We start from the raw sequence: 17,373 nt of genomic DNA, 5'->3' as shown, positions 1-17,373 counted from the left end.
CTGCCAGCATTAATATCAAGTCAACATGGACAGAAGTCATGTTTTAACATCATACACATAGCATAATATATCTTAATATCTCATACACATAGCATAATATTCATAATTTAAAAACATCTAACAGACAACAGAGGTACAATGGTGTATACAGTCTCTTCCCTTGTAGGTGGCAGTTGGACTTTTGATTTTGAATACGCACAACGAGAGAGAACTCTTGTCAGAGGTAGGAAAGAGGCAGGTGAAGAGTCTTCAAAGCTAACATCCCAGAGAGAACACATGTCTTTTCTGCCATAATGGTATCTATCCCCATGTTCCATAAACCATTTTACTTCCGCTACTGTGTGCTGTACCTTCTTCTCATGATCATTATCATTGAGGTAAACAGAAACCGTTAACATTCTGACAATCAGCCCAGGCCTTGCATCAGCAGTGGGGTCGATCATGGGATTGCCTGTCCTTTCTTGGCTCTTAAACCATTTTGCATATACACAGGAAGCCTTATCCGTTCTATAATTTTCTGAGGATAATAAATCTCCACCAACTGAACACCTATCGAACTGCTTACACATTAAAGACACTCTATTTACAATGTTGTGGGAATATAAGGTTTTAAACATAGCCAGTAACTCCCTGTTATCATCATATGTCATACTACAAGACTTTACTGGAGGGAGTATTGTTTCACAATCGTTGTACGAGAAATCTGCAAGTAAATCATTCCTCTCGGCCAGTCTCTTTGTGATCTGTATCTGATCTAAAGTTAACACATGATCTGCCCTGGAGGGTTTAGATGGGAAAAGCTCAGGTGGTACATCGTTCTGTGTCATAGCACTGCTAAGTTGTGAGAACACCTGCCAGTTGAACAGCCACTTCCTCATCATAATGATTTCAGCATCCTTGTTGTTATTATGGTAATCCCCTAAAGTGCCATTGGCCCTTTCAAAGGCAAAGCACCAAAATGAATGGACTGGGCCGTAGTCCTCCACACATTGTTTAAGATGAAGGTGGAGGTGCAGATTCATTGTACACCATTTTTTCCCATATTGTCGCTCAAAACTGTTGCAGAATATTTTCAAACACTGATGAGCATCCTCCAGTTGTCTGGCTGTTATTATTCTACTACAGAGCACCCTTGCAGCAGCAACAAAACATTTCCATATGTTATAATCTGTTTCTCCTAGCACCCCTTTCAAAGCAAAAAGAGAGTACGTACAGACCCACAGCTTCCATTGTGAAGCTGTAAACCCTTCAAAGGATGCTTCGATCTTATGAGGGAGACCTGAATCAAGATCGGAGGGGATTTTCATACCATCCACTCTGGCTTGAATGACTTTAAAAGCTGCGGGAGACAAAATCTTCTTTTCTTTCCACACCTGCATCATTCTTTTAGCTGTCCCTTCCAGTATATTATGCATGGGGTCAACAACGTGCATTCTCACTGCATCAAAATATGGCAAGTCATGCAAGCTGCTGTGTCTGGCTCCAAACAATCCCTCCAATCTTTCCCTTTCTGCATTATTCTTCGCCAATTTTGCTCTCTGTGCATACTCTTTGTGCAAATCATTTGTACGGGGTTCCCAATCATCTACGTCAAACCCTGAATAATCAACTGTGTTTTCCCTGGTACGGAAAAATGACTTCAGACACTTCGAACACCCTTTCTTTGCCATATGTCCAAGAAAGCCTCCCGTTTTCCTGGTGGCTGGGATGTCACTTGACAGACATAATAAAGCTCCACGATACATGTTCAAACCTATAGCTGATGTGTCATGGAGAAATACACCTTCCCACAATTCTTCTAATTCTTTGACTAATGGCTTTAGAAAAGAATTGATGTGCATTTTGGGCTCTTTTGGACCTGGTATAATACCAACAACGATGATGTTTTCCTTCTTAAATCTCTCTTCTCTTGGTAAATTCATGACAACCAGATAGATAACACCAATGGAATCCTTTACCTTGTCATATGGTTGAAACCAATCAACATTCATCATAAATCCTAGATTATACGGTTCAGACAAAAAAGGTTTGCCATCGTAATGCTGGAAATCTTTCCACACATTTCCATCATATATATCACCAAAGACACCCTCTGGAACATTACGGCCTCTCCATTCTTCACATTTCTTCAAAAATCCTGGTCTCTTAACTAAATCTGATAGTGAGTCTATAATACTGCGATAACAAAATGTGCGCTTGGGGCGTACATACTCAACACCATTTTTGCCAACTACTGTTTTCATGAGCAAAGTGCCACAAGGACGGCGGAAGTTTCTGTGTGAATGCCTGGGGAATTCAACAAAGGAGCACTTCTGAGATTTTCTTTTGACAACCTTTCCTCTTCCATTCCTTACTACTTTTGTGGCTTCATCCACGGTGTACACAGAGTCACATGTTGGACACACCACATAACGAGTAAAATCATCCCTTTGAACACTCAATTTCTTTCGCAGCATATACATGGTTCGAGGAAACATTGTTGCAAGGTTCTTGATCACTTCAATATTCAGGAGGCAGCCAAGCATATTCAGAATGAATCCTATCACACACAGCAATCCTACCATGGCATTATCTGAAATGTTATAGTTTGTTTTCCAAACAGTTAAATACAACAGAAATGTGTGCATCCATGACAAGGTACCACTGTTTTCCTCTTCCTCCACTTGCTCCACTTCCATCTCTTGCTCAGAGTCACTGCTGTCCTCTTCTATTCTTCCATCCTGCACTTCCTTGTGCCCAAGGTTCTCGACTGTGTCCCACCAGATTTCTTCATCAGAATGCTGTACATAAAAAAAAGTAAGGAAATAAATGCCTTTTCTTTAGGTACCAAGCTTTCTATGTTGATAAGTATGAATTTTGATGTAAAAAAAATCTTAAGATGAAAACTGCTGCAAGGAGACCCTTCAAGGCTAATATATTATGACCATTGTTGCTACAAGTACAATGCCCCAATAATATGTTGTAATTTGGTTTTTGTTTCTGGGAGAAACCTTCTACTATATACTATATACATCATCTGGACCCCAATAGTGATTCACCATACAGACCCTGTTCATACCAGACTTTCAAAATCTGGTTGAAACGGCTAAATAATTAGTGGGGGAAAACCATGCTATTTAAATCAATGAACCAAGTTTTTTTAAGGACTCCTGCTCTTTAAAAATAGATAAAGAAGCTAATGGTCTTGTACGCCAAGCAGGTTGCATATGCTGATTCCATCGCAATATGAAGAAAAATTATTGATTAATAGTGGAAACAAACTCAAAACAATGTGATCAGAAAGGCTTAGAGGTTGCACACGACGAAGATGCTGACCCCAAGAACCCAACATTATGACGTAAAAACTGGTTAAATAAACCCCTTGTTCTCAGACCAGTTTTTTTTGCGGAAGAACCTCTCAAAAACCTTAATTGCCAAACCATCTCACAAAGTGGTTTTTGAAAATTGTATTCTAACCCCTAAAAACAAGTTGATTTGCATACACACCGGGCTAAATAAAACTGTTTTTTTTTTCAAAAACCAGTTGAAACCACTAAATAGAAGTCTGGTATGAATGGGTTCATATTAGATACAAAAAAATTTGTCCAGCTGACAGTAAGTTAACACTGACCGAGAATCTTCTTCTCAGGGGTAAAAATTAATGTCACCTGTCAGTTTAGTTAGTATAAGAATGAAAAAGAGGAAGAACGGGTCCATACCGAATTAGATTGTTGGTTCTTGGATTTTTTCCAATAAGATATGATGCGACAGGGAAAAAAAGTGGGTACAGTGCTTGCTTTGCATTTCAGTCAAAGGTCGTGAGTTTGATCCCCAGTCGAGTCATTCCAAAGATTTTCAAAAGGTACATACTGCCTTGAATTTCTCTGCTTAGCACTCAACAACATTACCAGTAGACTAGCCCCCTGCTAATTGCATAACTGTGTGGCCCAAGGGCTACGAAACAGAGATGGGTGCATAGGGTATAGGATTTTCTTCTAACACAACCAGTAAGGTTCTCACCTGCTTACGTTTCGATGTCTATCAGACACCTTCCTCAGAGCTTCTGACTGGAGTTCTGCAACTCGCCGCTATTTAACGCCAAAGTAGGTGGCGCTTTTGCGGCGAGAATGCAATCCCAAACGTGGCTGAGCTTGTATCCCCCCTCGTCCCGGTTCATCACTGGGGTAGACTTCCTTATCCAGACTGCTTCTTTAATCCAACGGATTCTTCTGTTGTCCTCCCTATCTATGACCCTGGCACCCTCCCAGTCTATCACACAATTGTTTCTGGCAACATGGTCTGTGACTGCCGATTTTATTTAACGCCGTCGTCATTGGCGTTAAATAGCGGCGAGTTGCAGAACTCCAGTCAGAAGCTCTGAGGAAGGTGTCTGATAGACATCGAAACGTAAGCAGGTGAGAACCTTACTGGTTGTGTTAGAAGAAAATCCTATACCCTAAGTATCTTCCAACCTGATGAAATTATTTACGGAGAGATGGGTGCAGCCAGATGCCAACATGCTAATGGTTGTGGGGAGGGCTTTACTGATGACTACATCTTTAAAAATGTTAGATTGGAAATGTGATATTTGAATATGAATTATATTACCTCAATATCACTGCCTGGTGATGTTGTTGGTTTTGAAGATTCGTCGTCATTACCACCATGGGATGTACCACTCAAGCCAGCCTATGTGGTGGAGTAGCCATGAATAAGTAACAGTATATTTCAAGAAATGGACTGGTAGGTATACAATACTATGGTAACCATAATCCAAAGAACTTAAAGATATTGGTACTTAATACTAACAAACCACAAATTGGTTTCTCTTGTATAATCTAAATGATACAATTTTATTAAGTAATATAGGAACTTACTTTTAACTGAGAGAGTAACTCTTGTAGGGCAGCTTCTTCCTCCTGCAGCTTGTCTGTGTTATCTCTGAACTTTATGTTGTGCAGCTGAAAAGACAGAAAAAATACATGTACACCTAATGGCACATACAATCTATATCACATTTTTCAATTCAACCATATGATTATGAACCTCAATTACCAACTAAAACCCCTCATGAAACATTGAAAACTTTTAAAACCCTCAGGACCTGCAAAGCCCATGCACACACATATATATGGGTTGCTCATACATTACTAGTATCATCTAAATAGCACCCGTCCCTGTATACATGTATGTAAGATTTGGGACTATTTCCCATGCAACACTTCATACCACAGCAAAATGCAAGTTATGCAACGAATGCAAAAGGCGAAAGAGTCAAGGGAATGAGACCTGATAAAGTAAGCTTGCACCACTGGCTTAAGAAACTAAAACGCTTTGGTGTCTGCCCTGGAGATATTTGTGCAATTTATTTACTACTTATATATGTCTGACCAGTGCCATAGAATTATTCTATATTTCTAATGCAGTCCCAGTATGGCACTCAGGTCTAATCGCTCTACAAATACAATCCCACCAACTTGAATGCAATTGCAAAAACATGCCCTCAGAATCGTTCTTGGCAATAAATACACTCCCTATAGTCTGATGCATTCTCTACTTTTAACCTAGAATGCACTTTAATTTAGTTTAAAAGCCAGAAGGGAATCACTCTGTCTTAAGTTTGCAAAATCTCTGTTAAATACACCAACGTTTTGACCCTGTCTACCTGGGGGTCCCAGCTTCGCGTACCTTTCATATGATCGGACAGGCACAGGAACAGTACCATTCCGTAGCTGTCAGAACTCCGGAACAGTGCTTTATCTCCTGTGTAATCACTCCACCACTATTTCTTGTTATTCAGTTTGGTTATGTTTGTAAATACTGAAGCTGTGTAATTCAGCCTTTTTCTTTGTATTATTAGGCTGCAATGTAGTTTTTTTATGTCAATTTCTGAATTAAACAGTCCAATCCCTTATTTCGTTGACCTTTTAAATAAACATGCAAGTTGAAATCTCCCAATACCAGCATAGTTTTCAATCTATTAACAGATACTTCTGATCTATTTTTATAACTGCGTATAGTCAGTATTTGTTTATGTTTGTATCTAGTTTGTCAATGTCCTTTGTTTGTTTAGCCGACCTTACTGTTCAGGCTTGTTTTAAAGCCTGAGCGATCTTATACGCTGCCATATACCTTTATTGTTGTCAATAAACTATTATTATAAACATTTAAGTACTGTAAACTTTTTTTTTCTCGCAGTCGTTGAATTTCACGGTGGGAAATTTTGCAATGTTTATGTTCATGCCATGGTAGAAACCAGCTGGTTGGCACATATTCTACAGCATAGTGGTCATCTGTGGTATAATGAATTCACAATGGATTATAAGGTCACTGTGAAGCCAAGAAAATAATCCAAAATAAATTTTGCATTTCCAGTGTACGTTATGATACTCAGCACGTGAAACCCAGAAAGACCCACCCTTTTGGAGAATTCTGTTTAGCATCACATCATCATGTTCTATCACATCATCTATGCAAATTACATGTGTACTACAGGACCAAATACTAGTACATTGTGCTAGTAGTTTGTACAAAGGGGTGTCCACCTATAATTTACTAATGTGTCAAATATGACAGCCAGAAATGCCACTGACCCTTTCTTCCACATAGATCTGAGCATGCTTGTCCAGAAGTTGAAGGCACTGGAGCACATACTGCACTGCCTCCCCTCTTCTGCCGCTGTCATCTGTTGGTTGCGCATCCACATTCAGAAGGAGATTGGTCAGTTGGTCCTCTGCTTTTTTATAACCTTTGACCAGATCTTCTGTCATGTCTCTGACAAAAGCTTCCAGTATCTCAAAGCTTTCACTACCAACATTGTGGAATGTTGGCTCCATACCTTGAACAGGAATCTACAATTGGGAAACAGAAGTAGAGGGCACATCAACACAACATCATGTTTGAAGTCAATTCACAGGAAAATAGGCTACTTTTGCCAATTGCAGACAACTGTGGAAGTGTTTATATATATATATAAGTTTAATACATCACTGAGTCTCAGTCAGAATAGATATGTCAAAGGCTGGTGAGCAGCTGGCTTGTACTAGTAATTGCATCCTTATAGACATGATTATTTACCTGAATTAGAGTACATTTTTTAGGAAACATTGGTCATCAAGCACAATGAAGAGGGGTGGGGGGGACCTAGCCGTGGACGACTCTGTAACCCTTTTTGCATGATAATGCCGGGTACATAGTCGTGGTGCGATGCATAGGCCAAAACCAACCTTTGCCGTGCCGGGCCTCATGCAACGGGCCGGCCCCGGTTTTTTGGTGTCGCTGGCTTCCTAACGCACTCCCCTGCCGGGCCGGGGGGATAAGACCCTAAACAAACGCAGCATTTAACCACAACACGGCCTCGGAGCACGTAACTCCATACAAATCATCGGCGATCGACGCCATATTGAATTCAGGAATCGGCCCGCAAAACAGGCCGGACCCTGAGTTTACGACAGTTATTTTCAACTCTCCAACGTTCAAGCTGCAGGGATGTGACGTAATTTGTCGTAAACTCAGGGTCCGGCCTGTTTTGCGGGCCGATTCCTGAATTCAATATGGCGTCGATCGCCGATGATTTGTATGGAGTTACGTGCTCCGAGGCCGTGTTGTGGTTAAATGCTGCGTTTGTTTAGGGTCTTATCCCCCCGGCCCGGCAGGGGAGTGCGTTAGGAAGCCAGCGACACCAAAAAACCGGGGCCGGCCCGTTGCATGAGGCCCGGCACGGCAAAGGTTGGTTTTGGCCTATGCATCGCACCACGACTATGTACCCGGCATTATCATGCAAAAAGGGTTACAGAGTCGTCCACGGCTAGGGGGGACCATACTTTCTCAGTACATAATCTGTCAAAAGTACTTATGTGCTCCAAGAAATCCAATTAGTCTGGAAGGTTGAACATTTTTTGCACAGATTTGTTGCTGCTTTGTGTGGTTTACACTTTGGTACTACCGTAGCACATTTCTTATTTTTGAAACAGATTAATATTAAAAATATGTGTGCATGAGACGTGTGATCCATAAGAAATCAGATCATAGTGACCTAAATGATCAAACAATGAACACCAGATGTTCAGGTCCAAATCTGTGCCAAAATAGTTATTTTACTGCAGTGAAACTTGTATGGGTCTTGGATAAACATCTCAATCTGTTTATCCATTTTAGTACAATCCATTTCATGACTACTAGTATTTCCCCAGCCCCCAAAACATCTGCTTTTTGGAAGTGATAATCAATGTCAGATGTAGGTTCGGCTACTGACTTTAGGTGTTAGATAATTCCTGGAGCTGGCAGATCAATTACAAAAATACAGAGATCAGTGAAACATGATGCTTATATTACCTTGCTGAGTTCTGTCATCAGTTGGTTGGTGTGTGTGTTGTCCACATCTGAGGGAAGCCTTTCTTCTGTGCCATGATCATTAGGTGACGGTCCATCTGAGACTGAGTCTGACTGTCCCATCAGCTTTTGCTGTGAATGGACAAAAAAATTAAGAACATGTTGATCAGTCGTGCATAAAACGACCATCGGTCCCGTCCCCCATGGGCCACAAGCATTGTGCCCAAGACGTTACCACTTGTCTTCTGTCACTGCTACTATCCAAAGTTGGTTTGCACCATTTTCATGATGGCGCCGCGTAGGGTCAAGTCGGGTCATAGGGATAGCTTACTTTCGCGCGGGGGGAATTTTGCGTGTAGTGTGAATACCTTTTGCCGCGATTTAACCAAGGACATTATACTACAAGTGTATATAATGTCCTTGATTTAACCAAGGACGTTATATCAAATAGAATATAAAAATATTTGCCACAGAAGTTTTTAAAAGAAAGAGAAGCTACATAGATATGCGTTTATCTTCACTAGAATTTTTCTCAATGAAGGGAGTTGCCTTAATTGAAAGTTTTTTTCTAGGAAAGTGCTTGCCCACAAAGCGTTTACCTTCCATACAGCTAATGAAACACCCCGGCAGACCAACTCCCCTTAGCTGGGATGCTCCCACACTCGCTTCCCTAACAGTTGTTAGGGGGGATTACTAGTACTAGTACGTAGCTAGTGTGTGGGAGCCCCGGCTTACAAATAGGATGGTACCCAGTCGGTAGGATAAACTCCCCTGCCGGTATGCTATCTTACTCTCCATGCAGAGGACCTGGTTGATGGTGGAAGATCGTTTGCTTTTTATATATGCTATCTCTCTATTTGGCCGATTTCTACCCAGCCGCCCCCCGAAGCCTGGAATAAACTATGGCGCGTATTAAACCGTTTATAGCTCGTCATTTACAAATACTGTAAGTTATGCTGATGACAAATGCGGAATTTACACCAACACAAACAGACCGCCAAAACAATACCTCTACGAAAATGATGGCAGTCTCATAATGCAAGGAATATGCTTACTTTCTTTGCGTTACACGCTCCAGACAGCTCAGCATCGTTGCCTTGGTTGCACATTGCAGCTCCGTACATCTTCAGGTGATCATAATACGTTGATTTGGGTACTATGTCCCCGCAATGCCCACACCAACGGTCACGACATTTGTCCTTCTTTTTACGCGGCATTCTGAACTACTTACAAATGTAGCTGTTACAGTTCTCTGACCGTCAGCTGCACTGACACGAGGAGAAAATGTTCATAATTTTATTCCCGTGACTTGGGTCCAGGGCGCCAAATAATTTGTATAAAGTGAAAATAAGACAAAAGGCACAGACAGTGGCGCGCCAATCCAGTCAGCTAATGTAACACAAAGGATCAGAATCGAGAATTATGTATAGCGAGTTCCCTTCTGCGCTTCGGCGGCCGCATAAAGACTAGAAGAATAGTGTAAAAATTACACAAACGGCGCCGACAGTGACGCTGCGAAGTGGGAACTAGTCTAGTCGGTTGTATAACACAAAGGATCAGAATTATGCATAGCAAGTTTTCTTCCTCGTCTTGGTGCGAGAAGCTAGAAGAACAGAGAGAAAATAAGACAAAAGGCGCCGACAGTGACAATCCCAAAGTGCCAACTACTATGTCAAAGGCCGACAAACACAACCTGTGGCGCCTGTTCTACCCTTCATCATGCCGGTCGACCAATCAGCACGAGCCGCATGACGCCCCATGGGGGCTATGCTCTCTCAGTCGCCTGACGCTGGACAGACTTGTTTCTAGCAGTTCTTGCTCCAACACGGTACGACCTCATCCCGCTGTCATGTCGCGCACTCCAACTGACCGCCGGTCCGCGCTGTTTGAAAGTTCCAACAGAAAGAGGAAGGGTAAGAATAAGCGGAAAGGCATACGCCCTAGCCCAGAGGAGACTCCGTCGACGGGCCGCTACGAGGCTTCACCTTCAAAGAAGGACATCTGGAGGTAAGATTCCGATAAAGTTTTATGACTCTTTATATCTTAGAATCTACAGTCTGGTCCTTGTGTGTGAGACGCCGCTGAGATATTTTGTCTGGCTCACTGAGAGTCTGGAACCCAGGCTAAGTTTTTCAAGTCATGGAACATATATTCGTATCACCAGATAGCCTACGGCTAGCCTCCACCAGACTTCTTTGCGGGGTGAATAAATCGTAGAAAGCCCTGAAATCGGCCTAAAAAGGGTATTAGAGAAGCTCCAGGGCCCCGGAGCTTCTCTGGTCGGCTACCTTCTCTGGCCAATAATTTAATACCCTTTTTAGGACGATTTCTACGATTTATTCACCCCGCAAAGAAGTCTGGTGGAGACTAACCTACGGCCGTCGGGAACGTTCGGTAGCCTTTTCGGTTATGATCGGAGAGCTTTCGCTCGCGCTTCGGTGATCGTGACGCTACCGAACAATCCCGACGTCCCCGAGACCCCGACTATATACAAGATGGCCGCGGTAAAATCGGTCGCGCTGTTGAATATTTAGGCGGATCAGAACATCGGCAACCCGACCAATTATGGGTCTATACTGTAGGGAAGCTCGGGACAGCAACAAAAAAACGGGGCGAAAACGGAGCATCGTGCAGCCAACGGGAAAATGTGCGGTTCTGATCTTTCTAGTTTCTCCTGGGGTGGTCTGTTTTTTGACACTTCCCCACATTCCTTGTACCATCTTGTGGCACCTTACCCTGCTGTGCAATTGGGCTACCCCCATTAATTATGTCCGGCCATCTGTGGCCTTAGCCTGGTATCCAGTCTGATTCGTGGTCGGGACCGCAAGAGCTCTGGCCCGCCCGCCTCACATAAGCGTCCCGGTGTGTATTTCACGAGAGATTAATTAGCCCTCCACGAACAGGGGAAACCAAATCCCCGAGCATACTGTCTCTAATTAGCGTAACACTCCTACCGGGACGGTCTGTTGCACTGGGCGGGGGAAGGTCTTAGAGGCCCCGAAGACACAACCTGCCTAAACACCCCAATACCCCCAATCACGATCAGACTGGATACCAGGCTACTGTGGCCTGTATTGTTAACCAGAAATGAGAATATTTTATCTGATAGCTTCCCTCCCCGAAAAATGCTTTACTCCCATACTTTATTTGTATTCTGCATTGATTGTAATGCAACTTTGGCTTTGACTTTTAAGTCCGCGGTTGCCCAATCGTTTCAAACTTGTGGCCTAATCAATGGCATTACACAACCCTTTTTGGAAACAGCCGAAAACAGGCTCATGCGGCCCGGATCCAGATACTTGTATCACCAATATAACGTTATATGAAGTATTCAAATCAGTAAGGCCTATACATAATTACATGTAACTGTTACAATTGTATTTACAATATGTAGATATGTGTGCACTGTAGGCTGAATGCATTTGATTTACTAAAAGCTACATGGAGAGAAATATAAGAATTACTCTACATATGTAAAAGTTTTTATGTTCAATAAAGCAATGTGGTGATGACTGAAAAAAAGATAATGGGGTGCTAATCAAGTATTGATTTTTTTCCAGGGTTCTCTCTGCTCTCTCAGAGCAAGTAACCGAGTTGAAGAAGGGACAGGAGGAGATGAAAGCGGAGATGAAGAAGAGTCTGGATGGCATCCAGACCACGGTTGATAGTCAGCCAACATCACTGCCCCCAGCCCCTGCAACACCCAAGAAGGTGCCCCCAATGCTAAGCGTAAGTGTGTACTTAGTTAATTGACCGAGAACATTGGAATTATTATGAAATATAAATGCTCCATTAGCTGGAGTTTTTTAAACATTAACCAGTGATTATTTCTCTGTGTTCACAACTTAGGCCATGTTGATTTGATTGTATGGATGACATCCGCACGCGCATGAATTTTCGGCCGTTTCCAAAAAAAAAGTTTTCAACCATACTGTAAATCGTACAAAACAGTTGCAAAATGAGCAAAAATATACCGTAAGTTACAAAAAAACCATACCAATGTCATAGAATGCCAAAATCAAACGAAAAAAGACGAAATTGTAAAGAAATGAACTTTGAAGACTAGATTATTCGCCAAACCATATTCTGTCCCATTTGTTCAACCCTCATGACCACATAGATTTCATAATGAAAACAACTTTTTTTTATTCGCACGCGTGCATCAATTTTGGGGTTCCCGGAGGATGTCATCCATATAATCAAATCAACATAGCCTTACTGCTAATTGTTACAATGGGCTTACCAAGGATATTGCACATAGTGTTTTTCACTGTAATTTCTCTACCAAGAACTTGTCATTAGCATCAACAAGTCATTTGCGGTCACTCTTTTTCCATGAACTTGCTATAGCAGTGAAAAGTTAATTTCATGCAAATTGATTTGTCTTATTCACTATAAATGTAGCCATTGGGCAAGGATTTACCATAAACATTCATTATATCAAGATAGAAAGTTCAGTCAGATATTGCTGTTTGCACTTGGAAACAATTTCAAACCACTGTATGATAACATGAAATATATTTGCAAGTGCTGAGTAGAGTAACATTACCATGACACCCCATCATATACATGTACTTCTTTTCTGTTTTTCACAGCGGAAGGTCAGGGAGATCCACAATGGACTCGGTGAAATGCAGTACAGAGGAAGTGAATTGTAAGCAGATTGTCATTATAAGTGCAGCAGTTTTATACACACATGCACACTTTACAATATACAGGTATATATACCTTACAATATACAGGTATAAGGTATATATACCTGTATATTGTATAGTGTGTATGTGAATAGAGACACATACACACACAAACACATGTACATTGTATATATATTTATATACTAAGACCAGGGCTCCAGACCAACTTTTTTGACTTAGGAGCACTCCGCTCCCAGCCCAAAACAATTGGGTGCACCAGCAAAAATCTCCTTGTCATCTGAATCTAAGCTACAAGTAGCTACCATAATATTTTCTTAAAGCATTTCCACAACCAAATCTCAGCTACAACAAACAAGAAAATGTTTTCAACCAGCACCGTGGGATTTCCAGTTGATTTTTTACCCTTTGGATAGGCAATTGTATAATTGGTACTGGTCTCTGGGATTATAATCCACAGGGAAGCACAGTGCTTACAAACCAAAGAAAAAAATGCTTGTTGGTCTTAATTTTTGATTGGCGCATTGTGCTAGCATGATTTCAAATATGGTCACACCAGTCAAAATTCTAGGCTCATTTCCCACCAAAGCAGTGGCAGTCGGCCCTGTAGATAGATATATAGATATTATATATATATATCTATATCAATATATATAACATGTTATAAATATCATTCTACCAAAGCCTCTTGCCCTTACTCAACATCACAATTGCTGTGAATAACCTAATGAATAGCTATAGTGATGAGGTCAGTGTTTACATATAATAAATACATATAGAATACAACACCGGGTATTCCGTATCGCCCGAGGTATCAATCCGACTCGCGGGAAGGCCGGGACCGAGGGCGATGCGGAATACACCGTGTTGTATTTTAGTTATGTCATACCCACCCAAGAAAACACGCCTTTCAATGCAAGATGAGCCAAAAGTTGGTGCCACTAAACCCTAAAATGCAACAACATCAATTCCAACGTCCAGATTCTGTATTCGAATTTTCGAAAGGGGCACACGCGGTTAGGGCGAAACGACGTGTTCTAATCGTTTTATGGGATCCGTTATAGAACGTTATGGCGGCCCGGGTATGATATAGGCCCGCTTTACACACACCATTTCTAAGTCAACTATGTGAAGTCGACTTGAAAAATTTCTGTTTACAAACGGGGCTGCAAAGCAACTTGGCACTCCCGCTGTGCCACCCTCCCCCCTCGACTCGGTAGCTCAGTCTTGCCTGACTACTACGCAGAGACGCTCAAGTCGACTTCGCCCGTTTACACACGCGAAACTAGCGGACTCGGCACCCCGCTGGCCGACTTAAGTCTGGTTTGGATACGACTCAAGTCGTCTTGATTAGAATGCGACTTGAGTTGAATTATTTCTCTTTACACGGGGAAATATTCGTTCAAGTCGACTAGCTCAAGTTGTCTTGAGTTCTAGTTGACTTGAAAAAGTTATGTGTAAAGCAGGCTATAATTGTATATACAACATTTTGTTCTATTCACAGGTTCAAGTCGGACCACAACAAGAAGGTCACGGAGATGATCCAGAGAGCTGTGAGGGATGACCAAGACCCCAACAAGCCTTGGAAGAGGTCCCACATTTCTCGTAAGTTTATATTATAGTCACAATACTGATTCTGTTTGCTCAGAAACATATTGTTGTTATTATTGTCTTTTGCCTTTTTGTTTTTATTTCTGCAACACAGCCCTCTTCACTCTGTGGAATTTCACCAAATACATGTACAAGTAATTGAATGTACATTTTGTGCTAGAAAAGCTGTGCTACTGTTCTTCTGACCTTTCCTCCTGACCCTGCTTGTTAGAAGAGATTTAACCCATATTTTAGTCAACATATCACTAAGTTCAAATCCTCTTATCATCTTGTTCAGGGTCATGCTCGAACTACCATGAGACTGTTCGGCGAAGGGAGAGGAGGGCAGCAGCTGGGAAGGATGAGGAGGATGCCCTAGAGAGTAAAAGGAACAACAGACGAACAAGGGTAAGGCTTGAATACTTCTTCACAATCTTCAGTTTTTCGAGATCATGATACTTTGCTAATAGAGACATTGATGGGGATGGTAACAGGCAGAATTGCTGAAAGCATACTTAATGATATGCCAGTAGAAGCCACGATTTCTTGTATATCAGTCATTTCTTGCTCGTTTGGTCAAGAAATGACTTGCTAGTTAAATTGCGAGTTAAATTTGTAAATGGGATACTTGAAATCTCAAGTGCACATTTGTGGGCATTAGTGGTGCATACCGGTTCACTGGACTTGGATTCGGACTTGTAAGAATGTTTAGGTTCAAGTCCAAAAAAACCCAAAAGTCAAGAACCGAGTCCGGACTTACATGTATTACCATAAAAGACCATTTCACATACCCCTTTTCTTTCCAAACCACCTAAAACCTTCCGTAGATTGCAAAATCTTTGCTGCAAAATCAAGAAAACATTGCCATCGGGCATTGTCAAGTACCGGCCTCCATGTTATGTGGCCAAAGTTTCACCCAGACAACATTGCAAGGTTGCCAACATGCAATTTTGTACATGCCATGGGTTTAGGTCCGGACTTACAAGTCCGGAACTGAACCTAAACCTCTGGACTTGAATCCGGACCTGAACCTTAACGTGGGTTTAGGTATGCACCACTAGTGGGCATCCATGGCCTAGAATCCTTGTAACCGAAGGACCCGGGACTTCCTCTTCTTAGTACACATATTAGTATTCCCAATCGCCAAGAGTGCTATGTTTTTGGTGTGCTCACACGAGTAGATATGAACAGAAAAGTTTTGCATGGGATGGGAGATATGTGGGAGAGTGAAATATGCTCATAAAATATATATCAAGCTTTTCATTTGAGTTGCAGCCTGTATGTCAAGAATCTAATACAATGTTTATTTTTTCGCAGTTATTGGAGAGGAGACAGTTGGCGGGAAGGGGAGTGCTCACAGCGGAGGACCAGAGGCTTCTGGATGACGCCAAACCGAGACTCATGTCTGACGAGGAGTCAGAGATAGACGACAAGGACACCTGGCTGGTTCGCAGCCCAACATGGAGGAGCAAGAGGTTCAATAAGATCTTGCTCCTCTGTGACACAGAACTAGACAAGAAACCGGACAAAAACAACAAAAGGACCCGGCGTGTGCGCACTAACCAACCGTGCACAAGGTCGCCACCAGACGTGGAAAAGGTGTACCTGAAGACCGATGAGGATACTGAAGAGGTGCAAGAGCAAGGAACTGAAGTGGAGCACCAGGAAGAGACCGAGGGGACAGACAAGGACTTGGGGGGGATCGAGAGTGAAAGGCAGGAAGAGAGTCAAAGTGAGGACAGTTCAGACACTGAAGCTCCTGCTACAGATAGTGAAGATGAGGATAGTGGAGATGAAGGCAGTGGTGATGAAGGTAGCGGAGAGGAAGGTAGCGGAGAGGAAGGTAGCGGAGATGATGGTAGTGGGGCAGAGGGGTGTGAGGAAAGTAAGAAGTGTAAAAGGCAGAGGAAGAGAGGGACAGGTGAGGGAGAAGGTAGCCAGAGAGAGGTTGTGACTAAGAAAAAGAGGGTAGAGTAGGAGATGTACTAGTACCTGACTTGACTACTTTGTTTTTTTCGGATGTTTTTTTTTGTTGGATTTTTTGTTTTGCTGTTTCTGTATTGCGTGTATAGTACTAGTATACTAGTATCTGTATTTAGTTCTTTATCTTACATCAAAGCTGTCCACGCCCACCCCAAAATAGTGATATAAAGTAGATGCCGGATGTGTAAATGCAAGTTAGGTACATGTACAAATGTTAGTTATGATGTAGAGTAGATGTGTTGGTTTTTTTTGGATTTTTTGTTTTGCTGTTTCTGTATTGCGTGTATAGTATACTAGTATCTGTATTTAGTTCTTTATCTTACATCAAAGCTGTCCACGCTCACCCCAAAATAGTGATATAAAGTAGATGCCGGATGTGTAAATGCAAGTTAGGTACAAATGTTAGTTATGATGTAGAGTAGATGTAATGTGTAGAAATAGACATGCTGATGTATAGAATAGCTGTGTCGGTCTATTTTATAGCATTAAAAACAAATTCATGTGTGCAACTACCGAATCTTCGCATTCGTGTCAAATACAGGGGGCTTCAGGTTGAAAATTTGTATAGGATCCGGGAAAGTCCGAATTTTCATCTGCACAAATACAGGGGGATTCAGATTACGGATTTGTGTAGGATACGCGAAAATCCTTATTTCGTATCCGCACATTCGCAGCAAATACGGGGGGATTCAGGTTTCGGATTCGTGAGGGATACGGGAAAATCCTAAATTCGTATCCGCACATTCGCAGCAAATACGGACGGATTCAGGTTTCGGATTCATGAGGGATACGGGAAAATTCTTATTTCGTATCCGCACATTAGCAGCAAATACGGACG

The 17,373-nt window shown here is 42.0% G+C and overlaps 2 protein-coding genes across 2 annotated transcripts; one reads left to right on the top strand and one right to left on the bottom strand.

Annotated features, from left to right (window-relative positions):
• Positions 1 to 50: 50 nt before the first annotated feature.
• Positions 51 to 9,507, bottom strand: LOC109475736. Its single transcript, XM_019776499.1, has 6 exons — positions 9,366 to 9,507; positions 8,314 to 8,442; positions 6,573 to 6,830; positions 4,857 to 4,940; positions 4,588 to 4,668; positions 51 to 2,780 (listed from the first exon to the last, which is right to left on the bottom strand). The coding sequence occupies exons 1-6, from the start codon at positions 9,432 to 9,434 to the stop codon at positions 108 to 110; spliced, it is 3,294 nt and encodes a 1,097-aa protein (XP_019632058.1). The 5' UTR covers positions 9,435 to 9,507; the 3' UTR covers positions 51 to 107.
• Positions 9,508 to 9,979: 472 nt separating this feature from the next.
• Positions 9,980 to 16,611, top strand: LOC109475734 (uncharacterized protein C14orf93-like). The gene is made up of 6 exons (XM_019776498.1): positions 9,980 to 10,317; positions 11,871 to 12,039; positions 12,906 to 12,964; positions 14,467 to 14,567; positions 14,851 to 14,960; positions 15,870 to 16,611. The coding sequence occupies exons 1-6, from the start codon at positions 9,980 to 9,982 to the stop codon at positions 16,527 to 16,529; spliced, it is 1,437 nt and encodes a 478-aa protein (XP_019632057.1). The 3' UTR covers positions 16,530 to 16,611.
• The last annotated feature ends 762 nt before the right edge of the window (positions 16,612 to 17,373 follow it).

The sequence above is a fragment of the Branchiostoma belcheri genome, unplaced genomic scaffold, assembly GCF_001625305.1.
Source record: "Branchiostoma belcheri isolate BF01 breed outbred unplaced genomic scaffold, Haploidv18h27 scaffold348, whole genome shotgun sequence".
Taxonomy (NCBI): Eukaryota; Metazoa; Chordata; class Leptocardii; order Amphioxiformes; family Branchiostomatidae; genus Branchiostoma; species Branchiostoma belcheri.
This window is presented reverse-complemented; position numbering and strand designations above follow the sequence as displayed.

Bases quoted from the DNA above. Each gene is read 5' to 3' on its own strand.
- LOC109475736 (XM_019776499.1), bottom strand. From the start codon at position 9,434: ATGTACGGAGCTGCAATGTGCAACCAAGGCAACGATGCTGAGCTGTCT. The intron at 6,831-8,313 runs GTAATATAAGCA...TCCCAATTGTAG, and splicing joins TGATGACAGAACTCAGCAAG to ATTCCTGTTCAAGGTATGGA. The intron at 4,669-4,856 runs GTAAGTTCCTAT...TCCACCACATAG, and splicing joins AGTTACTCTCTCAGTTAAAA to GCTGGCTTGAGTGGTACATC.
- LOC109475734 (XM_019776498.1), top strand. From the start codon at position 9,980: ATGTCAAAGGCCGACAAACACAACCTGTGGCGCCTGTTCTACCCTTCA. The intron at 12,040-12,905 runs GTAAGTGTGTAC...TGTTTTTCACAG, and splicing joins AGGTGCCCCCAATGCTAAGC to CGGAAGGTCAGGGAGATCCA. The intron at 14,961-15,869 runs GTAAGGCTTGAA...ATTTTTTCGCAG, and splicing joins GGAACAACAGACGAACAAGG to TTATTGGAGAGGAGACAGTT.